This window comes from Cordyceps javanica, chromosome 6, assembly GCF_051103115.1.
Source record: "Cordyceps javanica chromosome 6, complete sequence".
In the NCBI taxonomy this organism is placed as follows: Eukaryota; Fungi; Ascomycota; class Sordariomycetes; order Hypocreales; family Cordycipitaceae; genus Cordyceps; species Cordyceps javanica.
In genome coordinates this window covers 993,537-1,015,677 of record NC_139300.1, presented here as the reverse complement: position 1 = coordinate 1,015,677, position 22,141 = coordinate 993,537, and the positions used below count along the sequence as shown (strand labels likewise).

General features: G+C 58.5%; 10 protein-coding genes across 10 annotated transcripts; 3 read left to right on the top strand and 7 right to left on the bottom strand.

Moving 5' to 3' along the window:
• Window positions 1-146: 146 nt before the first annotated feature.
• V2A60_008768 (uncharacterized protein) lies at window positions 147-717 on the top strand (the record flags this gene model as incomplete). Its single annotated transcript, XM_083260040.1, has 2 exons — window positions 147-380; window positions 445-717. 2 exons carry the CDS (start codon window positions 147-149, stop codon window positions 715-717), a joined length of 507 nt encoding a protein of 168 aa, XP_083116166.1.
• A 100-nt stretch (window positions 718-817) lies between these two features.
• Window positions 818-1,366, bottom strand: V2A60_008767 (uncharacterized protein; the record flags this gene model as incomplete). Its single annotated transcript, XM_083260039.1, has 1 exon — window positions 818-1,366. The coding sequence occupies one exon, from the start codon at window positions 1,364-1,366 to the stop codon at window positions 818-820; it is 549 nt and encodes a 182-aa protein (XP_083116165.1).
• Window positions 1,367-4,189: 2,823 nt separating this feature from the next.
• Window positions 4,190-4,582, bottom strand: V2A60_008766 (uncharacterized protein; the record flags this gene model as incomplete). Its single annotated transcript, XM_083260038.1, has 1 exon — window positions 4,190-4,582. The coding sequence occupies one exon, from the start codon at window positions 4,580-4,582 to the stop codon at window positions 4,190-4,192; it is 393 nt and encodes a 130-aa protein (XP_083116164.1).
• A 306-nt stretch (window positions 4,583-4,888) lies between these two features.
• Window positions 4,889-5,239, top strand: V2A60_008765 (uncharacterized protein; the record flags this gene model as incomplete). Its single annotated transcript, XM_083260037.1, has 1 exon — window positions 4,889-5,239. One exon carries the CDS (start codon window positions 4,889-4,891, stop codon window positions 5,237-5,239), a length of 351 nt encoding a protein of 116 aa, XP_083116163.1.
• Window positions 5,240-5,585: 346 nt separating this feature from the next.
• V2A60_008764 (uncharacterized protein) lies at window positions 5,586-7,250 on the bottom strand (the record flags this gene model as incomplete). The annotated part of the gene is made up of 4 exons (XM_083260036.1): window positions 5,586-5,809; window positions 6,158-6,659; window positions 6,716-6,968; window positions 7,033-7,250. 4 exons carry the CDS (start codon window positions 7,248-7,250, stop codon window positions 5,586-5,588), a joined length of 1,197 nt encoding a protein of 398 aa, XP_083116162.1.
• A 218-nt stretch (window positions 7,251-7,468) lies between these two features.
• On the bottom strand, window positions 7,469-10,279 carry V2A60_008763 (uncharacterized protein; the record flags this gene model as incomplete). The annotated part of the gene is made up of 6 exons (XM_083260035.1): window positions 7,469-7,557; window positions 7,605-8,387; window positions 8,451-8,709; window positions 8,773-9,596; window positions 9,746-9,879; window positions 10,065-10,279. 6 exons carry the CDS (start codon window positions 10,277-10,279, stop codon window positions 7,469-7,471), a joined length of 2,304 nt encoding a protein of 767 aa, XP_083116161.1.
• A 248-nt stretch (window positions 10,280-10,527) lies between these two features.
• Window positions 10,528-13,574, bottom strand: V2A60_008762 (uncharacterized protein; the record flags this gene model as incomplete). Its single annotated transcript, XM_083260034.1, has 6 exons — window positions 10,528-11,401; window positions 11,456-11,482; window positions 11,536-11,584; window positions 11,638-12,000; window positions 12,408-12,629; window positions 12,674-13,574. The coding sequence occupies 6 exons, from the start codon at window positions 13,572-13,574 to the stop codon at window positions 10,528-10,530; spliced, it is 2,436 nt and encodes an 811-aa protein (XP_083116160.1).
• Window positions 13,575-14,407: 833 nt separating this feature from the next.
• V2A60_008761 (uncharacterized protein) lies at window positions 14,408-15,361 on the bottom strand (the record flags this gene model as incomplete). Its single annotated transcript, XM_083260033.1, has 2 exons — window positions 14,408-15,100; window positions 15,152-15,361. 2 exons carry the CDS (start codon window positions 15,359-15,361, stop codon window positions 14,408-14,410), a joined length of 903 nt encoding a protein of 300 aa, XP_083116159.1.
• A 1,786-nt stretch (window positions 15,362-17,147) lies between these two features.
• Window positions 17,148-17,453, bottom strand: V2A60_008760 (uncharacterized protein; the record flags this gene model as incomplete). The annotated part of the gene is made up of 1 exon (XM_083260032.1): window positions 17,148-17,453. The coding sequence occupies one exon, from the start codon at window positions 17,451-17,453 to the stop codon at window positions 17,148-17,150; it is 306 nt and encodes a 101-aa protein (XP_083116158.1).
• A 775-nt stretch (window positions 17,454-18,228) lies between these two features.
• Window positions 18,229-18,940, top strand: V2A60_008759 (uncharacterized protein; the record flags this gene model as incomplete). Its single annotated transcript, XM_083260031.1, has 2 exons — window positions 18,229-18,719; window positions 18,772-18,940. The coding sequence occupies 2 exons, from the start codon at window positions 18,229-18,231 to the stop codon at window positions 18,938-18,940; spliced, it is 660 nt and encodes a 219-aa protein (XP_083116157.1).
• Between the last annotated feature and the right edge of the window lie 3,201 nt (window positions 18,941-22,141).

Here is a 22,141-nt window from a genome sequence, read left to right as displayed (position 1 = left end):
CGCCGGTACCGTTCGAAGAAGTTTCGTGCAACAAGATCACCAGACTTGCTAGGCGTAAGCTGGCGCGCCCTCCCTTGCTCGACGAGGTAGCTTGCTGCGGCTGCACCGAAGACGAAGGCTGCGCAGAGTCGTGCCAGAATCGCGAGATGTGCTATGACTGCGACGAAACCTATTGCCGGATCGGACCGCGCTGCTGCACCAATCGCCTGGCCACCAAGATTGAGGCCCGGTGCAAGGTGCTTCCGGCGGGCGACAGAGGCGCAGGGCTCTTCGCCGACGAAGCAATACGTCCCAACCGATTCGTGGCACAGTACACCGGCGAGGTCATCCCGGTGGAGGAGTGCCTGGAGCGCTACTGCTCAATATACAGCGGCCGCCAGGTTAGTCGCCGTCGCCGGATCTAACTAGCCAACTAGGGAAAGCTGACAAGCCACAACGCGACAGGTGCATTACGTAATGTCCCTGGGTATGGGCCTTGCCTGCGACGCGACCAGCATCGGGGGCAAGGCTCGCTTTATCAACCACCACTGCGACCCCAACTGTGTCGTGCGAAAGCAGGAGGTTTCGGGGATGCCGTGCTTACTCATCTTCGCGAAGCGGCACGTGGAAGCTGGCGAGGAGCTCACCCTGGACTACAGGTTTGACACGTTGCCAGGGGCCACCAAGCAGCCTTGCCGCTGCGGCGCAGGACGATGTCGCGGCTTTCTGGAAGGGTGATCGCGGCATCACAAACATGGCAGATGCAAGCACAGAATGAAACGGCAGGATCATAGTTAATCTCGTATATACTATCTCCTTTGCTCTCGAATCCCCGAAACTAGCACGCAAAACTCAACCGAAGATCGTGCCCTGTACCTGTGCAGCTCAGCCTGACGTGTGAGCTGCCAATGTGCGTCCAAATGACGGCCGCGAGCTCCGCCTCGAGTGCCTGGAAGCAATTGGAATGGGAAGAAGGCCCCGGGTATTGCTTCAGGGGAACGCCGGCCTCGAACTCGTTTCTGGATCGCTTGGGGGGGCGCTCGCCGAGGTCCGGGTAGGGCGTCGAGGCGCCCTGCGAGGTCGCCTGGATTCCGGTCCAGTCGTCTTGCGCCGGCGCTGCTTCGCCAGTCGTCCTGGGCGCGGTAATTGTAGTGGCGGGGTCCCAGGAACCTGTCGCGGTAGCTGGACCAGGACTTGTGCGTTCACGGCTTCCAGGATCGGACAGCTGATATTCTAGCCGTAGGGATCTTTCAGAACTCGTCGCAGCATCGGGGCATTCCACGGTGCCATCAGCGTGAACACCAATCTTCTCAGCTTCTTGGCAAGAAAAGCTACCCGGATACGGGCAGCACGCGCAATGACCAGGCTGATCAGGAGCGGATGGCATTTTATGATTTTGCGAAGCAAAGAGCCGCGCGGTGGTACTGGAGGATGATGAGGTGCGGTTCAGGAAGGCTGGACTTCGATACACGGAACACGGAATGTCTCGTTTGTAGTGCTGCTAGAATAATCCAGGCAAGCAAGACTCACCTACATCCCCCGTGGCCACTTTCCCTACTTAAACTGATGAGCTATTCACAAACTACCGCCGATGATAGTCGCCATTGGGGTGTCGACAGCTGCTTGGCCGGCCAGGCCTTGCTGCCATGCGAGCGGGCATTGGTGCCGGGTAGTTCAAGCTGCACAGCCGGCGCCCGCAACAATTTTTTTTTTTCCGCCATAGTGGCCATTTACAGCTGAGTGACGGCAGGGGATCTTCAACGCCAAACCTTGCCCCCTCGCTCCTTGGCTTCCACGCCCCCTTTTCTACAGTCACCCCACCCAAAAGAGAACAATTTGGAGGCTGGCTTGACGCCTGGAAGTGTCTGCCCAGATATACCCACCCCTCTACAATGCAGAAGCCAAAATGACCTGCGCAGCGCGCAAGGAGCGTCAGCAGTGTTTCGTGCCTGGATGCTGATGGATTTCCGTGTCCACTAGCGAGGCTGCGAAGCTGTGGCGGCTTGACACGCTCGCTCGGACGGACCAAAACGACGCGGGGCGGTCATGCCATCTCCGCGAAGCCATCGTCGAGATGAATGTGCTATGTTCGAGCATGACTCCGCAGCACCACCCCGAGAAGGCCGCTATCTAGTCTCGGTTGGTTATCAGAGCTCAGCACGGCCACTTGTTGCTGCAGCAAGGTGAAGGGCAGGAGGGGCGCATGTAGGCACGAGTGTACCGGTACTGCTGGTGACACGCGGCACACCTCGGCGGTCTGCTCACGCCGCGGCTCGTGGCACTTTTAGGGATGGGTTATGCCGACCGACGCGGGAGTCGTGGCTGCACAGGAGCACGGGTTGGACGCGACGACGAGCTGGACCATCCTGCTTGATGCATGCAGCCGATTTCTAGTTTACTTCACCAGGCACAGGCGGCGGTTTGTTTATTTCGGCAGCATCGGAGCCGGGATGGCATCTCCTCGGCAGAGCAACATAGATCGCCGACGCGAGAGAGACATCTGCCGTCAAGCACTATCGCGGCACATAGGTGAGACCGTCTCCGCTACAGTCAACTGCAGCCTGCTGAACGTGAGTGGGCGAGCGGCTGGGTATCGCAGTCAGCCCTTCCGAGGTGCGACTGAGCCCTCGGCCTCGGGATGGCTATGGCTGGAAGCCGTGTCCCGGGCACGAGAGCGGTTTCTCCCTGCTGCTTGCCAAAAATCTGAGCGACCACTCGATCCGCACCTACCGATTCCTCTCGCGACAGGTGGGAAACACGTTCGAGGCGGTTCCCGCAGAGGTGAGTGCGGAGGACGTCAGCCTCACAGCACTGGTAAGAGGATGTCTTGTGTGCAATGACTCCCGGGCGCTGACTGGTTTCCCCGACCGCGCGGCCATCCGCGGGATTCTCTGCCGAGATCGACCGGCTTCACCAGGAAAACGCTGCTCTTTCCAGGCGTGTCCAGCAATTGTCGGACGATTTGCAGAATGAGATTGAAAACAAGCTCTGTGCTGAAAAGGAGAACGAGGAGCTGCGTCAAAGTCTTCAGGTCGCCGAGGGCAATTTGAGCGAGCACGTCGAGAAAGCACGGCGTTGCCAAGCGTCGCTGTTGGGATGCTGCGATGAGCTAGACAGGAGTGTTCCCATCCTGGCCGAGCTTCGTCGGATCGCTGTAGAAGGGGCGGCGCTATAGACGTGTGGAAAGGGGCCCTCGGCTGCGGATACCGTGACTTGGCTGGCCGTCGATCTCCTCACTGATCAAGCAAGCTGCTCACCCTTTTTTTAGAACTCCCGGATTAATCTGAATATGATCAAAATACCAAAACAACCACCACCGCCTCGCAATCGTGATGATTTTACACCTATGCTGGCTCAGCAGTGCTATGAAGGTGGTCGACGTGGCACCACCTTGCTCTGCAGGAGCAGTTGAGACAACGCAGGTAGATGCGTCTGTCAGGAGCGCGCGATGCTCGATCCAAGACTACACATGCTGCTCTGTGATTTCACAGTACTGCACAACCTGTGAATGGCACGCACAGCGTTCACAGGAGGGCGCTGACAGCGGACCAGACCAGTACTCAGCTGGTTGCTTGCGCGGTCGGTCTGAACGGCGTCGGCGGCGAAAGAAGAAGAACTTTGCACAAAACGGCGAGTCATAATTACATGTCAAATGAAGGGTCTCGTTTGGCATCGCCAAGTTACTCCCAAAACGGTTTCTACGGTATAATGCATGACGATGTTGAGATCAACTATGAACCCGAGGTCAAGAAAGTGAAAGGACTTTGATGCCTATCTGCAATTGTTGACGAAATCAGATTGTCTACGGGGAAAATGTCGCACCGTTATCGCATCACTGCCTGCCTTTCCAGCATCATTGTGGAAACAACCCATACTGCTCGACAGTAGCCTCGCTGGCATCAGGGCAGTGAACTGCCTTCGCTCGGAAGATCACTGGTGGAGGTGCCAATACACGTATACGTGGCACCCATTTTCCGCCGTAGAACACATTATGCCATACGTACTCGAAGACGCAGCCGCTGTTGGCGTCGCTCAGCTTCGTGTTCAACAGCCCTCTCGAGACCGCACGTAGTCCGCGCTGGGTCCTGCGAGGATTGCGGCCCTCGTCGTATCGAATTGTGAGCAACACGGAATGGCCATCTCTGCCGGCAGATCTCGATTTGGCCGGCGAGCCCGCCTCGGTCCCGGCAGACGTTCGACAGGATCCGAACTACGGCTCTATGGCTTCCGCCTTTCTTTTCTTCTCCCGGCCGTGGTCGCACATGTCTTCCGGCTGCTCCGGGCACTGGACATACCGATAAAGCGCCGATATCACCTGTCCGCGCTCAGCGTTGGACGCCGCTAGTAGCTGCGCATGCTTCTGCGCCTCTACCAGGGTCAAGTCTTGCATGGAGATGTGCCTGGTCTTCTCGACCAATGCATCCTTTAACAGATCCGTTTCTCGTTCCAGGACCTCCTTCTCCATGGCGGACTCGTCCACCTGCTCGCGGAGCTCCAGGATCGATCGATGCAACGACTCGTTCTGCTTCTGTTCCTGGTCCAGCTTGAGCTCCAATGCCTGGTACAACTCGTGCAGACGAATGATCTCGGAGGCAGCATCCATGCTTGACCGATCAGTCAGGGTGCCTGGATGAGATGAGGGGCAGGGCGGGTTAATGTAGCCATCCGTCCGCCCCGCACCACCCTCAAAAGTTGCTGCGCAGCACAAAGTGCCTCCGGTGTGCCTTGAAATGTGATGGGGTCACATTGCGTCCGTTGCAAGTAGCAATATATTGACCAGAGACGCCCGCCCTCGCCTAGTTCTTGCCGGTGGCTACCAAAACGGATCAAGCAAAACTAAGTACACTGACGCCGTCTGTGAATCCGAACGGCCGAGGTGTAGGCACGAAACTGACCGACCGAGACCAGCATGCTCCCCCTCGACAAGCTGGACAAGCATCGGCAGCTTGAGACGGTGACTCTCAGGTACGAGCATGCCCGCGAAATAGTGTCTTACGAATGGTCGGCCAGGGATGGAAAGCCTTCCGACTGCTGGATGACGAAAGAGGGCCACGTATACCTGCCAGCCGGCCTCGCGTCGCTGTTGCTGACAGAGCTCTTCCACCACGAGGTCGTGTGGTCTCCCAGAGAACAGAAAATCCGGTACATCAGAATCAAGCAGTCCAAGGATGGGGACAGCCGCGGGGCCGGGAAGATGGTGATCATCGTCGACGGCAAGGCGGCTTTGGCTGGTGAGGAGCACCAGCTGGTCATGGCATGATTGTGGACCCTAGAACGTTTGTATCTCTATGTCAATACATTGAGGCGCTTGCTCCTGAGATTAAAAGAATATTTGGCGTGCGATTCGCGAGAAAGCAATTACATCCTGTAAGGGTTTCGGGTGTCGGGGTAGGGCGGTGAGGTACGCGAAACATTCACAAGTCTGGAATGCGCCCATGTAAGTAAATACTGTAGTATTGAATTTATGATTGCATGTAGTTTAGAGCATGTACAGCGCGAGCTGGGAACGAGGCGCGCATAGTAAGCGAAAGCAACAACGCATCGTCTCAGACCATATCAGCCCCCGGCCGGCCAGCCCAGCTGCTAATTTCCGCCACCGTATGTTTTCATGCGTCAAAGACCGCAAATATATCATCAAAAGGATCGATTGGGCTAGCAGAAGCCGCCTGGCAGGAGTGATCAGTTCTTCCTCGGTCACGATCGTGTGATGCGGAGGCAGCAACAGATGTACCGTCGACACGAGACAAGTCGACGAGAGTTGGATCACATGTCCCGTTGGCTGTGTCACTCCCCTCGACCGTGGCGGAGTTGGAGTTGAACGACTGCGGTGCTGCGTTCATTGGAATAGGTGATCAAGTCGATATGTAATGGGGCGCATCCGTGGCCTTGACTGCAAGGAACGGCGTAATTATACTCGTTCGCTTGGGCGTGGCTCGAAGCAGGATGACATCATCCACGAAGTCTCCGATCAACTTCGGGGCACACCTGATTCCGGTTCTCACTTTCGGTGTAAAGAACAGCCAATTGTGGCGAACATGCTACCGAGTCGACTCCCGCGCGCGGGGTGGCTGAAACTAGCTCGCCTCTATCATTCTGGCTGCAGATGCCTTCTCGTCTATGCTAACATGGACGGAAACGGTCTTCCTCACCAGAATTGAGCCTCTCCCGCGACACTCACCGTCCTCCGCTCGTGGGGCGGCCTCTGCGCAGACAAAACGGCCCTGGCCATAGGGGGGGCGGCCGTCGCTTTCCGCGCCGGTACCGCGGCCCTGCCTTTCGCCGCGGAGGCCGTTCTCGTGGCCGCTTCGCTTAGAACCATCATCCTCTTTGCAGCATCGGAGACACGCAGGGGCCAGGAACGGCAACGACGACACGACGGTCCCAGTGTGGAACTCGATGGCACCCCACACTACCAGCAGGGTTGAGTTTCCGTCCCCGGACTGGATACGTTTGATCTGCGTGTAGCGCAGAACAGAGCACAATGTCGTGAGCAGACCCAAAGCGAACGAGCCCACCAGGCCGATTTTTTTCGCCGGTCGAAGGTTGAGCGTACACAGCACGGGGACGGGCAGAAGCGTGACAACGATATCGGACACGATCGTCAGGACGGCGTAGGCCGTGAAAGAGGCCCCGACGGGCAGACAGCTTCCTGGTATGCGAGGATCCCACGATTTGTCGATCTGCGTCCGGATCGGTCAGTTTGGGCCGCGAGGGGTGTTGCGGGAATCGTTCATACCGGCCTGCACGCGAGGAGCAGCAGCAGGGCGCTGCCCACGTGGCTGCACAAGACGAAAGCCATTGTGGCCCAGACGACGAGCCGGTACAGCCATCTGTCGGTGCCGCGGAGCAAGCGCAGGTAGCTGATCAGCAGTGCAATCTTGAAGAAGCTTATGCCCACCTGGTAGATCGGTCGGCCCGCAAAGTTGACTCTCGTATACATGAGCAGGTTCTGCGGAGGGCGCAGCGAGAGCGGCAAGCCGAGGCCGTATCTGGTTTCTGCAAGCGTCAAACAGTCAGCATGAGAGCCGAAGCGCGCAGGATTCGGCGGTGCACGTGCGGATGATGCAGAGGCTAGAGTACGTCACGGCGAAGAGGAGGGACGAGAAGGACATCCAGTCATCGGCCGCCAGGCTATGACTCCTCCGCCGCAGTTGCAGACGCGCACCAACAACCACCGTGGAGAAAATAGACGTGACAACGCAGATCACGATGATAGTCCTGTACGACGACTTCGCGTCGGTCTCTTCGGTCGCGTTTACGACAAAGACCATAGTGACGAGTGCGGTGTGTTGTTTTACAGATCACTTGGCAGCAGAGCATGTGAGCATCCATGGACCATGAACGACCCTGGGTCAACCCAGATGTATTAGTAGTCGGCGCCTTATCAAAAACCGCACGTCTGCATCGACGGTCAAAACCAGCCACGCGGCACAGCAGGTCCTCGGAGCTGGAGCACACCGCGCTAGTTGTCCTGCGGCAGCGGCGCCGCTCAAACGGGAAAAAGCAGCCCAAACAAGAAACACAGCAGATTGATCGGCCCAAAGAGAAGCATGGGCAGGAAAGAGACTGCGAAGTGACCTGATCATGCTTAGCATCGACAATCCGCAGGGTGCCGCGGCACTCACCGAAGATGATGGGCCGTCTGGTGATGGTTGCCCAGAACTCCTGCGACGTGAGCACGGCGGGCGCGCCGTCCCACTGCCAGGGACCGCGCAGCCTGAATTTGGTGTTGAAGTTTGCTCCCAGCGCCCACACGGCGAGTAGTTTCAGCGACCGGAAGCCGACCACGTCCGTGAGACCAGGTGCCGAGTTCATGTCTAGAGCTAGTTGGTACGCATAGCTCTCGTGATCTACACCACACTCAAGGCGAGCTCCGGGCACGCTCCGCAGCCTGTAGTGCCACTCGTCCTCCGGGCGCAGGGGTCGAGGGATTCGGTGCCTGGCCAGGAGGTGGGCGACCCACAACTGAGCCTGCATCTCCGACAGCGGTGGTATGGCGCCCAGCGACGGACGCACAAAACCGATGAAGCCGACAGACGGGTCATCGCGCTGCCATATCCGTCGAACGTCAGCCGTCTCCGGCGTCGCGTACGGCCGGTCGCTCTGCCGCTCGAAAAACGGGAACTTCTGTTTGTAGCCCGTGCAGAGAACCACCATGTCGGGACGCACTCGACGCTCCTTCATCCTTCCATACTCCGGCCTGCCGTTGTCGACAAAATCCACGAACCCCGACGGCTGGATGCGAAGCGGCCACGGGGCCAGGTCGACGCACCGCCCGTGCGTGTCCGCGACGGGCGTCTGGACCAGGGCAGACCGAAGAGCGTAGCGCCACAATCGGCGCCCTGGCACCTGTGGCCGATAGGGCAAGCTGATGTAGGGGCAGACCTTCATCGACTTGTTGAAAAATACTGGGAGCAGTTAGCGCACTGGTTTTCGCGTGTGGGCACGGCGGCAGGCAGGGGCATCGCTACTCTTCGAAGGATGGTGACGCGCCGAGCTGATCTCGCCAGCCCACTGATCCATCCCCGCCGTCGTCCCCGAGCTCAACCACAGCAGCGCGGCGATGTAGAGCCGATAGTACTCCCAGAGCAGGCCGTCTTTTCGGCGCAGTATGCGGTGGACGTAGGCAGTGTCGAAGAGGTTGGCCCGGCTCACGTCGATCGGAATGCCGGGCTCTGCCGGGTTCGGCACACGACCCAGGATCGGCAGTAGCACAGGCCCGGGATTGCGCTTCCCGGCCGCACGCGTTAGCCAGAACTATGTCATGCAGTGGTACGGAGGACGGTAGCGGACCTTTGGTGCAAAGTGGAAGCCGTCGTTGTGGCAGAGAACGACGCGGTCGACCTCGGGGTGCGTGGCGGCCAGGTACGCGACATCGGCCCCGGTCTCGCCGCTGCCCACCACCATCACCAGCCTGCAGCCGTCGAACTGCTGCCGCGATTTGAACTGCGAAGAATGCATGACCGCCGGCGCGTTTCTTATCCCGCTGATGTCAGGCAGGTTCGGCTCCACGTGCAGCCCGGAACACACGGCCACGGCATCGCAGTCCCATCTCAGCGAGCCTTCATCTGTCCGGTACTCGATGACGTGGCTGTGCCGGCCCCCTCGAGAGACCGAGACCACTCTCGTGCCTAGCTTGATGTGCGGCCACAGTTTGAAGTGGGAGCAGTACCTGCGCAGATAGTCGACGTACTCGGGCGCAGAAAGGAAGTCCTTCGAGCTCTGGTGGCGGAAGTCGGAAAAGCAGGTGAGCTGCTTGGATGAGACGAGCTGTATGCCGTTGTCAGCGCTCCGCCCGCTCGTCAGCCCCTCATCGACCGTGCGACCAACCTCTGCTTCTTCGTAGGCTCGAGCCAAGAATGTGCCCCCCACGTCCCTCTGATACTCGAACAGAACAGCCTCGACTGGTTCGCAGCCGAGTGACTGCTGCGCCTCGCACAGGTACTTCAGGGTAACCAGGCCGGAGGGGCCGCCGCCAATGATGGCAACTTTCATGGTGGTCAGGTCTGCGAAGGTTCTGCCAAGGCACTCCGACGCAGCATTCATGTCCATCACTTCGCAGCGCGCGTGCAGCATCAAATAGGTGGCCGGGGCCGACGCGCCCAAGGTGACGCAATCTGCGTGCAAATTCGTCCGTGTAAGTAGATAATGGACTGTCAGCCAGGTTTCGCCACGCTGATTGGCTGCGGTATGGTCGTACTTGCCTAATTGGGAATTCGGATGAAGCGGGCGGGCCACGAATACCTGCGCCGAAAAAGGCTCCAACGTAGATAGCAGCCGTCCGCGATGGCCTGGTGCACTGCGAGGATAGTTCGGCCCAAGTCCGCGCTCACGTTGGCAGCTTCGCGCAGTGTGTGACCCTCTCTGGTGCTCTGCCATCGTCGCCTTGCGTGCTTCGGGCTGGTCCTTGTTAGCGTGGTAGGGACAGCCTCCAGGACTGGCATACGGGTCGAAATACACAAAGTCACACATCCGTGCAATAGACGCTTCACATGCAAGTTACGTTGATGAACATCAAAGACAACGGTCGTGTGTGAATTGTCTCGCTATCTGCCATTGCGATTTGGGTATTTGATGCAAGCTACCGGTCAACCGTCTCTTCGCGCGCAAGCGGCTCGCTCATCAGCAGTAGTGGCGACATGGCGTCCACCCATGCTGCGATGACAGCGCCGCACTGGTCGTAGTCCAACTCCGTGCTGATCCGAAGCTGGGGCGATGGCTCTTCTGAGGCATTATGGGACTTGTCTGTGAGTCGTCGGCACTGCCGCTGGTGCGCCTGCTTTGGCATGGCCCATGGCATCGTGGCTGAGAGCGATGCGCAGAGGCAAGGTAGCATCCACTCCGATGCTTTCCGTTCAGTACGAGCGAGACTGTGTTGGGCGAAAGGCGAGGTGCGGCGTCCAGCTGCTGGTGATTTATATAGCCCACTCCGCCGCGGCGCGGCGGCCACGGCAGGCTGCTAGCGCTTGTCAGGGTCGTAGGCTGGTGGGGGATGCCTGCCACAGGGGCGGGCGTGCGCGGCGGTGCTGCTGTGCGGCAGGTGCTCCGTCAATAGCCCCCGCCAAAATGGTCATCCAGTCCTTGCGCCTGCACAAGCCAGTCGACCGTGAACGGGGACCCGCTGATGCCGTAGGGCCTATTCTCGCCTTCGCAGACCTCGATCGAAAATTTGGTCTGCTTCGTGTCGACGGAGAACGTTACATGTCCGATCACAACACTGTCGTGTCCTCGAGCGTCGCGTCCAAGACAGTCCCGCGGGAGGACCTGGCCGTCGAGACGAAAGCTTGCCCCGCCTCGGTCCAGACCGTCCAGCAGCAGCATCTGCTCTGGTGAGCCTGGGTCGAGGTCACACAGCACGCGACCAGAGCACTTGTACCTACGATTCGCATACATCGGCTCGTCGTCCAACTCGAAGTAAAAGTGCTGCGCCCGTAGGCAGAGGGCAAGGGCATCTATGCTGGGCGACCGTGCTGCACTCTCCTCGGCCCACGACTGTCTCGCTTTCAGGTCGGTGACATCGTCGAGAGCGGGGCGGGGCCCGTCGTGCTCGAAATCGAGGCGGAAAAAGTTCTCTCTGTGGACGGCGTGCTGGCGCACGCGCTCGAACTCTCGATTCGAATCGTTCTGGCTCATGAAGGCACCCAAGACGCGACCAACAGAGGACAGCTTCCATCGGCTCCAGGGCCTCGCCCTCCTGCGCTTCTCCACCCTGCCCCCCGCCGTCCTTACGATGTTGGTCGTGCCGCGGGAGCGGGCTCTGCCAGGCTTCTCCACCCCGGCGCCGCATGACACCAGCAGACCCGGGTCCGGTTTTTCGGGGAACTGCTCCTTCGCAGCCACCAGGGCGAGCGCCGATGGGTTGTTGTACGTCATGCCTCCGTCCTGATAGGCGACGCCGTGGATGGCCTGCGGGGGAAAGTAGCTGCAGTCCACGGTTAGCACTCGGAATCCACGCGGGCGTCGGCACGGCACTCACAACGGCGCCGCGCTGCTCGCGCGTAATCTACGACGACTCAGTTAGCATGCCGCAGCGCAAGACCCGGGCAAGAAACGCACGCTTGCCAAAGCAGAACCCGCTCGGGGGATCCCAGCATACGGAAGTCGGCTGGCGTAGGGTAGGTTAGCGACAATCCCTCCCTCAGCAGCTTTTCGACTCACCGGCTTCGCCGCTGGGGTCTACGGCCCCGCCCTGGTTGGTCGCCACAAAGGTTGCCGTGTCTTCCACCGCTGTCATGGTCATGCCGACCAGCAAGCCATTGGCCGTGGCGGGGGACCGGTCGGTAAGCGTTCTCGACTCTCCGAACTCCGTCTTTAGCCGTGCTTCTAATGGCTTCGGTGAGTACTTGCTGTCCATGAGCAGCGTGAACACGAATCGCCAGAACCGCCGGCCTATTGCCGTCCATCCGAACGGATACATGGACACTTCGCGCTCCTGGAACGCGTCCCGCGCCACGTCCTCGAGCAGCTTGATGCATTCGTCGACGGGCTTGCCGACCGCGAGAGCGCACGCCACAATGGCACCTGTATTTTGTTTCGTCAGATGCGCTCAGCGACAACGGCAAGCCACAAACCTGATGAAGTGCCGTATATTATGTCGAAGTGATCTTGGACTGGGTAGGACAAGAGCCCGACCTTGTCTTGCAGTACTTTGAGAGATGCGAGCGGCTTGCCAGCGTTCCCACCGCTGCCATCTACGCAGAGCACTCTAAGCAGGGCCGTTCTCGGCTTGTCGCGTATGCGCAGCCCTCCCTCTATCTCTTCTCCGCAGAGAACGCAGCAAGGCAGATTCCGACGGCCACCATCGTGGACGGAGAAGTGACTGTAGCAGTCTGCGCATATCCAGTGCTTGCATGGCAGCTCATGCTTCGGCCGCCTCGCCAGGCAGCTAAAGCAAGTAGCAGGGGAGCGAACGCCCCTCCACCTCGTACGGAAAGAGATGAGCTTGTCGGCGTGGTAGAGCAATGCTGAGCGGCGCTGTTCACGAAACTGCGTGAACTGGCTCTCTAGACTCTGGGCCAGCAGGCTCGTCAAGTCAGTCCCGGAGGAGAAAACCAGCTTCCTGCTCTCGTCAGAGGTGGAAGCCAGTCTCTGGCTGGCCAGGTCGATTTCCGCCCGGTACAGCTGGTGGAAAACTTCGGCAATGTCGAAGACTGTGCTGTTAGCGCGGCTCGTTCGGGCAAGAGGGACAACGCACGGTGCATGTTCCGCATGTGATGGTCAAAAATGATGCTGGAGGCAATGACGGGGATTGCGAAGAGCTCCAGCGTCTCTCTTGAGTCGACGCGGTCGAGAAAATCGACCACACCTGCCTCGAGATACTGGCTTACAGGGCGCCTCATACGCGTCGCCGACGCCAAATCCAGCGGCGCCGGCATGGACGAGACTGAGCTCGACGCACACTCCATCATTCTACAGAGGGTCTGGGCAGAAAACAGGCGTCCTTCCTGCTTACGATGTTTTTGCACGCCGCTCACACTGTTTGACAGTTTTGCACGAAAGTCCTGCCAGTTCGGCGGTTTGTGCGGGGTGCTCCTGGTGCCGAGACCAGCAACGCTGACGTTGGCGAATCGCGACAGCAAGGAGGACCCTGACCGGCAGATTTTATCGAGATGGTCTCTGAGCTCTTGAACGGTCCGCTTTTCTGACCCGCCACCGGACCCCTCGTTGACGAGGAGCAGCCACGGAAGCGCGGGACTGCCCGAGGGTGGTCCGTCGGCCAGCCACGAGGCGAGATGCCGGGCAACGCTACGAAGGCCGCCGTCAATGTCGTTGACGAATATACACACGACTCCGGCAAACGGGAGAGCAAGCCTACTGATGGTCCAGTCCGCGGCGTGCCCGGCGGTCGCAGCCTGGGCTGCCGGCGGTAGGCGGTGGCGGACCTCTTCGTGGCAGGCCGGCGGGCTGGGCCCTGCTGGGACTTTATTCTGGAGGAGGCAGTCGGTTTCTACTATGAGCAGAGATTGCTCTGTCGGGTCCCGGAGAGATCCCGCGACGAGATGGATCTCCCTCTGCGTCTTCGAGGATGGCGACACAGCTAGATTGCGGAGCGCTGCCACTTTGCTCTTGTTGCCGAGCATGCAGACAAGCTCCATAGGTTCATCGGACAAGGAGCCGCACAACTGCTTTAAAAGCCTTCTCGGTCGATCCGTCACTTGCAGGGCAAATTTATCATCATCTTTTACCAGCCGTGTCCAGAGAGTGTGCTCACAAGGCATCTCGTTCGCGTTGCTGTCGTAGAAGCGCAGGGTGCCACGACACACACCCGATTATATATACCAAACGCATCAGCCAGATGCGGCGGCGCATGGCATCTCAGCCCGTGGGCGTCCGGAAGGCTGCCTTTTTCAACTGTTGCGTCTCCGGCTTTGTCATCGCAGAGTACATAAAGGCCAGGCAGACGCGTGGGCGCAGTGCGGCCACACATGTGGAAATGCCATCTTGTGCACCTCATACTGTACCATGAGAATCTACGAATGTGGGAGCCGCGGGAGGCGACGCGTCAAATGGCTCTACCGCTCCACCATGTCCATCTGTTGGGGAGTCGTCCTGCTGAGATTATCCGGAGCGCCACGCGTCGTGGACACTTGCTCCAACTGCCGGTCTCCTCGACGTCGCCCAGAGGTCGTGGAGCAGGTCGTCGAACGGACGGTCACTGAGCGCTGTATCATCTGCCCTCGTTGCAATTCAGCCGCAGACGACTACGCAGTCCCGCCTCCGGAATATCTCGAGCTTCCCTCTGAGTCTCTCGCCCATCACCGCCAAATGTAGGCCGAAGAGGCCAGTCTGAGGTCGCAGACGGCCATCCATCATCTTTTGCGCGCCACTTGGGGCGGGGCTCTACAGCAAGCGAAAAGGCGAGGAACTTCACGAGACAACAGCAAATACAATTCTTTTCCTTCCCCTGCTTATTAATTAAAATTGCAATCTACCATAAACTGTAATAGAGTTGCCGCTGCTGAACGAGTGCCTGCATCAAGGCAAACCACGCCCATTGTCTGGACGTTTCGCTTTGCTGTGCTTCTTGCTGCTTCGTGTTGTTGTGCGGAACGGGCAAGCTGGTCAAGTTGAGCTCGTCTGCTGAACCCCACGCCAGAGTTGGATCTCCTGTCTCCGGGCCTCCGATATCCCATCCTTGCACGTTCGTTCCAGCGTCAGCTTCCCAGAACACCGTGTCTCCCACACCCGCCACAACGTTCGGCCAAGACGCTGTGTTCTCCATGTTTACTCTGACACCAACCTCTCCCATTGCATCGGTTTCGCCCGCTGTATCAACCCCTTCCGCCGTACTGGCCTTCTCCTCCGTGTTGGCCCCTCCCACCGTATTGACCTCTCCCGCTGTAATACCCTCACCCATTGTAGCAGCCTCTTCCACCGTATAGTCGTCAAGGCTCGGTTCTCTGCTCTGCGATCTGTCGGCGATAGATGCGGAGCAGGGCGTCTCACCGTCGTCGTCGTCCGGTACGTCGTAGATATCCCGGACGGCCCTGGCGGCTTTTCGCGCACTGCGACGCTGGCCCGGCTTGCTGACCTTGCGAGAGATGGCAGGCGCGCGGGCGGGACGACGGCCACTGACATCTTGCACGACCGGTTGTTGGCCAGTTCTCCGATAGTCGTTCATCTAGAGGGACCCTGTGAGAAACAGCCTCTGCACGGGTTCTTTGATGCTTACTAGCGAGCTGATGTCTGGGAACGACTTGCCTGTGGGACAGTGCATCGCAATGTGCCAAAACCCATGCGTTGGACCTTCGTACAGCGTAAGCGTGCGTATCCTGGCAATCTCCCCCAGCTGCTTTGTTTTGTCCTTCAGGCTGGGGCCGCGTTTTCGTGCCGCCTCTTTTTCTTTCTTCGAGTGGCCAGTGAGGAAGGCTCTGGCAGTCATGGCACCGACGCAGAAAGACGATCGAGCAGCGTGTGCAGAAACGGCTTCGTTTAGATACATATATCGCAAAGTACAGCAGGTCGGCACTTTGTTGCTGCCCTTGCGCAACGGACGCGCTCGGGTGCAGCCACAGAAAAGGGCCACAAGTGCACCTTGGGCCCTATGCAGCCCCCACGCCTTGTCGCCCTTTCATGTACGCACGATTTGGCTGATATCGGACCCATCTTACCCGCAGGGTACAGAGGACACCCCTCCCCGGATCAGCGTTGGTCACGGAGGCGTGCGAAGACTGCTTCTCTGGCAATCTATGGACTTACCGGTATGTGGGCCAGGGACACACTTCACCTTGTTTATCGCGCTCGGTGGCAATTTGCCAATAGCGCTCACGAGCCAGGGTACTTGACACGCCCAAAATGAGTCTTTGCCTGCTTCAAGCCCATGAGCGATCATTCTCCCTTGCGTGCTTCCATTCTTGTTTCTTCCCTGGTAGCAGAGTGTTCTCGTGCGGTGCTTGTGAACGTCGTTTCAGGCGTCACTCTTTTGCTACTTTACTTTTAAAAATTTGGTGGATCTCCATCTGGCCAGTAGGGTTATTTGATGCCTTGCACCATTTTTTTCCGCGGGCACGAATGAGACTACTTACACTAGAGCTATTATTGTACATGGGCAGAGACTGATTGAATGCCGTATTTCTGGGCAGGAAAAAGCTTAGGATAGAAAGGAGATTTCTACTCCTTCGCCGAAGGTAATTTCGTCGTAACAGAGCAACATTTGGTGCATATATGGCAGACTAACGGCTGAGTTTAGTCGGACCTAAGAGCTCCGGGTTGCTGGTGGGCATCCGGTGGCGCTACGTCACAGGCTAGAATGGCTGCCACTATTATTCGTGTTAACTAAAAGTGTGACTTTTTTTTGCCCTTCTCTGTAGTTCTCGAAACTTTTTCACAGTCGTGAAGGGGGGGTGGGGGGTGTGCATTGGTGGGCAGCTCGGTTGCTCTGCGCTGTTTCCCGCGTGGTATCGGCGGAAGAAAGCCATCACGGTGATCGTTGGAGCAAGAAATGCCTACGCCTATACTAACTACACTGGGCTGGCGTGGAAGGCGAGCGGCTTCTTGCTTTGCTTGCAACGCCGGGCAACGACTGTCGGACGCGTCGCTCGCGAGAGCTGGTGACTCGCAATATGTTCAGTGCAAAACGGCGGCTGATGCCGCGCGTAAAGAGTTCTGTTTTTTTCTTCATCTTTCGGAATGCGACAGCATCGCTCCCCACCCGGAAATCTCGCGCAATGACGGGGAAGCTGGGCAGCCCTGAAATGACAAGCTAGCTACTGAATCCGCCCCCGCCTAAGAACGCCCTGCACGGCGGTGAGTTCCCACCCAGGTAGGTGACAGCGGCCCTTGTCCCATCCAGAGTTGGCGCCTCGCCGCAGGTTATAGCAATCACGTGTGCCTCAAGCAACGCGCTCCGCCCGTAGTGGTACCATGCCAGCCGCAAGGCGCTGAGCCAGATTAGGTAGGTGTTACGGGAGCCACACAGAAGATCGGCAGGAAAGATTTCATTAAGAACTAGTCAGGACGTGGGCAAAAATACGGCTGTAAGGCAACGCCGTGCTTTCATGCGCTCACCCAACGCGGCCTCGTAAGAAGAATTCTACTCCTGCCCGTTAGGTACCAACTTGCTGACATTTGGCAGTGGCCGCCAAGGGCCACCCTGCGAGGGACCAGCAGCCAAGCACACCTCTCCTCGGCTTCTAAGCTCTCGGGGCCGCTGCACGCGTCGAAGGCTGTCAAGTCCCGCCTTGAGGTGTCTCGTCCTTCTTCCACTGCTCGTTGAAGCGCTCTAGGAGGCCATTGAACTCAGACACAACCGCGCTGAGGCTGTCCGACATACGGAGGATCATAGCGGCGTTCTCCAGTAGGCCCTCGAAAAAGTTGACCTGTTTCCTCAAGTGGCCGTTTTCTTGCATTAGCTTCTCCAGACGTGCCTCCACTGTCGTTGAACTCGCTGCGGGGCGTTCGGGGCGTTCAGGGCGTTCAGGGCGGTTCTCGCCCGAGGTGGCCGTCGTCACCTCGTCTCTGACACTATGCCACATTGCTGCTGTCCTTGGGCTGTCAAAGAGCTTAGGCTGTATTGTATTCATATTTGTGTGGCATTATAATGTCTTGCGACCGAGATCAGTTTTCGCTGCGACAGACGCCGTGGGAGACGTCAAATTCGTGCCACTGCAGCATCGTGCCATCCGGCTGCAGCATTGTCCCATCCGGCTGCAGCATTGTCACATCCTAGCTGCAGCTTGACAGGGGCTCCCTGTCGTAGATGAGGAAGTGGAGAGCGTGTTTCTGCTGCGAGGCGTCCGTCGCTGTTGCGGATCGTGTGTATATAGAACTGTCCGACCGCAACAACGGGCAGCGTTGAGAAGCATCATTTTGTCGGTCTTCAACACTCAGCTTCTCATCTTCGTCGCTCTTACGTGTAAGTAGTAAGCTAGTCTAGTCCTTCACTGCCCCGTGCCTCTTCCTGCAGAGAGTTCGTCGCCATACTGCAAGTGTGAACCACGCCGCGAACTCGCGGCAACGATGGCCGAAGTCCTGCGACTGGATAGCATCTATCTATGGCAACACGGTCCCATGCTGGCCTGCCCTGTAGCCCCAAGCCACCAACAGCAGCAACGACTAAGTAGAAGACCGCGTTGCAGCCCCTCATCTCCTGTGCAAGCGAATTATTACCAACACACACGCACTTTGTAGGCCAAAACAGCAGCGCGCAGGGGGGGGGACAACCAAGGACGAAAACGGCCCCTCATATAAATACCACTTCCCATCTTTCGTTCACGGCGAGGCAAACCTTCTCTCAGTACCAACATCAACATGGCCAAGAAAGACACTATCAAGCGCACGAGCGGGGCCGCCAGACTGAAGCGCCGCCATGCAACTGAACAGTCTCCTGCCGCGCCCGGCCACGGTGGCACCAACCAGCTGAGCTATCCCATGCAGCAGTCTCGTCAGCAGCATCATCAATTGCAGATGCCGCCGGAGACGAACGTCTCTGCACCTAGCTCCTCGAGAAGTGGCCCGCAGTCGGACCACTTCATGTATGGCTCTGAGCCGCCGCCCGCGGCGGACAGTCCAGACGCGGAAGAAGACGAGACCGGCTCAGAGGCCAGCCTGGCAGACAACGAAAACGAGCCGGGTCTGGCGGTTGCCGTGATGGCCCTGGCTAGTGAACACAGGAACATGACCACCGAATTGCGGAACATGTCCAGTCTCTTGCGGAAATTGCTTGACGCGGTCAAGGAAAATAACAACGAGCAGACGCGCATGCGAGCTGCTGCACTCCTGCACACGGAGAGTGTCAACATGTAAGTCAAAGGCAAGCAGGACTATGCCTACAACACTGCTAATCATGTGCAGGTTTGTGGAGTGGCACAAGCTCAACAACATGCCCAACATAAGTCCGATGCCCGGCTTCGTCGGCGCAGGCCCAGCAACGTTCGCGCACAGGAACCAGCAGCAAGAGCCGCCGGACCAGGGCGGCTCAGGTCAAGGATTTGGGCCCAACGTCATGTACAACGGCTCGTGATAGCAAGCAGTGAAGGAACGGGGGATTGAGTAGATACCAGTCAACGTGAAGTCACTTCGTCACAGTTGGGAGGCTCCATGCTGGCAGGCGCGTATGGCCGCTTCAATGTAGTTACCGCAGGCAATATATGATTATAAACGGCAGCACGCACAGCATCCGGCGCAGACAAGTTCCCATCCTTGACGAATACGACCCAAGGCCGCCACGCTAAGACGAAGGCCGCGCGTGTCGCCGCTGCGAACGGACATCGTCAGCGTCGTGCTTCCCTGCACCCGCCATCCTGACGACGGTTACCTCCCACTACACGAGAGGCCGACGGGCAGCCCAGCATCCACCTGCTGGGTAGCGGCACATAGAGTGAGCCGCGCTCGGTCGCTGGCTGCTGCTCAGAAAATGAAGAACGACAAATTGAACGACCTCCGGCTGCTCGCCGCTATATCGTCATCGGCGTTGCTCGTCTACTCGCCGTGTACCAACGCGTCAAGGTCGTCTTCTCGGTGCAGGAGCATATCGACCCGGACGTGCTTGAGCTGGTCCCCTTGTGCGAACGCGAAATCGCCGCCGTGTTTTCGAGGTAAAAGCCTCCCCCCTGGCCACGCCGCGGCGCTCGTGAAGCCCCCACTCACAATGCCAGGTTCGGCGAGAGCTGCTGGGTCTTCTGGTGCTCGGCGTCGGCTTTTGCGCAAATACGCAGCACCCGACTCTGACTGGCACGCCTTTCTATCATGGCTAAAATCGATCAGCTCCGCAGCTCGGTTTGCCCTACGAAAAAGATTGGCGGCATGCTCCGCCGCCCCGTCTTAGTTGCCCGAATCTCCATTCGACCCACATCAGGACGCAAATGTAATACCCGCCTCACCCACTCTCGTGCAGAGGAAGGGACGAGAGGTTGTACCTCGTCAGCGTCTCACTGGTTACCGAGTGTCTGGTTCAACAAATAGCAGAGTAGAAATGTGATCAGGCTGCAGAGCGCCAGTTCTTATGGCACAGGGCCTCTGCATGGCTTTCGAGTGCAATATGCAGACAAGTTAAAGCCCTCTGCAGCCCTGCTCTTGCATTGCAGACGCCGCCAGCCCATAGTATAAAGTGCGGCGGCCGCATGACCGTTGCAGAGCCGCGGCTTGATCGCGAAATCTACGATCTCTTCCCCGCCGGCCGTTCGCACTGCTGTGGCGGTCGGCGACAGATCTGACGGGGACAACTCTGTGCCACGGGGCGTCGACCGCCCCGAGTAGCAACGCCGGGGGCTAGGGTTATCGGCCCATAATCCTACTGCCTGGAGTAGCTTCCTTGGCGGACACTGGCTCCACTTCACCAGAATCTCCAAATTCTGTCCTGCGGGGCTCGAGAAGTGGTGGCGCCTCAGCACCACAAAATAAAAGAGCCAGGCTTGAGGTTCATGAGCTGAGCGTATAGGGGGCTCCAGGGCGCGGCAAGAGAAACACGAGCAGCATAGTGCGGCCGGTCACTCGGCGGATTAAGTACGGGATGGGCGTGGATGCAGCAGTGTCGGCTCTCGCAAGTGGGGAGACGAGGTCTGGCCAGGCACAAGTCTTGCTGTTTGTCGCCGAATAAGAAGCTCCGTCAATCGTTCCATACTCCATGCTCCATGGCCTCGTCCAACGGCCAGCTCGTGATGCGACGTTGCAAAGCCCAAGCCGCGCGGACTGGACGTTACATGAGCGGTCCCCTTCCGCAAGCCCCCGCAATCCGGTATGCACTGCGCCTGTCGTCGAGCAACGGCTGGCCATGCTGTGTAGAAGCGCAAGGTGGTGAAGGGTATAGCGCAAAGCCTCACAACCAAAGTTTCGCGGCGATCCAGCAGGCTAGGCTACAGCAGCCGTCCTGTTGTGGCGCCGCCAGTCATTGCACTTCGCATTGCACTTCCCTGACATCGGGCCCGGTTATGAAGGATCTCGATCGCGAGTTAGCAGTGTTCTAGCCAAACCCGCCAGCTACCCGGGCTCTTGGCTGCTCAGCCCCAGCACGCCCGCCAAACTGCAGGAAAAATCCCTCAACTTGTAACCGTCATCTTCTTATGCGGAGACGATGGAAAAAGAAATTGCAAGAAAACAACTCTCAATAGCACGCCGGAGTTGAGTTCCGGATTTACCTAGGCTCGGCGTATGACGCTGTGAGGGTGGTGGGGAGATTGGTGGTGTGAGTGGCGCGCACCCCGGTCTTCCGCGACGTTCTCGATCAACAAACGGCACTCCAGGATTTCCTTCATCTGCAGCGAGATGTGCTTTGTCCTACGCTCTGGCCAGCGCTGTAGCCAGTGTTCTGCCAGCACAGCGCTCTTCGCTTCCCTTGGCTGCTGCAAAAGCATCCCATATGAGAAGGATACAATGCCTGACAGAAGTTAGCTTTGCGAACCTACTTCCACCACATAGCTTCGATTTTGCCAATGTGCTTGATAGGCCATTAGGCGACAAGAGCGCACTGCGGATGGGCGCAGCAGCCGAGGGTTATGCAGCAGACAGGGACGACATGAAATGTGGACGCCAAACCTCGACGATTCGTAACGATACGGCGATGGCGGCTCGCGCAAGACGTCACGAGCGAAGGCGATGGCGTGGCCCAGACAGCTGCATATGTTGGTTGTAGTTTGCCATGAAAGACACTTTTCACGTTTGGACGGGGTGATGCAAGTGGCGTGATGCGCAGCTGTCCACGGCGTTTTCCGTGCATGTGCAAGCGAACGCCGGTGCGTCACGCCGCTGCTGAGGTTGACGCGCACGGACCGACCTTTCCTCAGCGAGCCCCTGCAGCCTGGTTGACATGGAGCTCTCAGGGCGCAGGGGTAGCTCGGCCCACCAGCTGTGCCCGCCGGCAATTTCCACGGCCAAGAGCGTGGAAGCGGTGCTCAGCGGACGAAAGGCCGAGCGGAAGACCTCGAAAAAGATACCGCGCCCGTCTGACAACTGAATGACCGTGATGGTTGTCAGTTTGGTTGGACGCGCTGAAGACAGCCTAACACGGGAGCATTTACCTTCCGCACATATAGCTTGCGCTCCACAGACGAGTTTAAAGGGCACTGGCTGACGAGGCCGTGCTGCAGCTCCCGCGGCGGTTCTTTGTGGAATCCCACGAGCAAAGGTCATAGAGGCAGGACGATCCTGACGTGCAGCGTAGTGATATCCGATGAACAGTATACGTACCTAGTCACCGAACCATGGCACGCTATGTGCGGGAGCCACA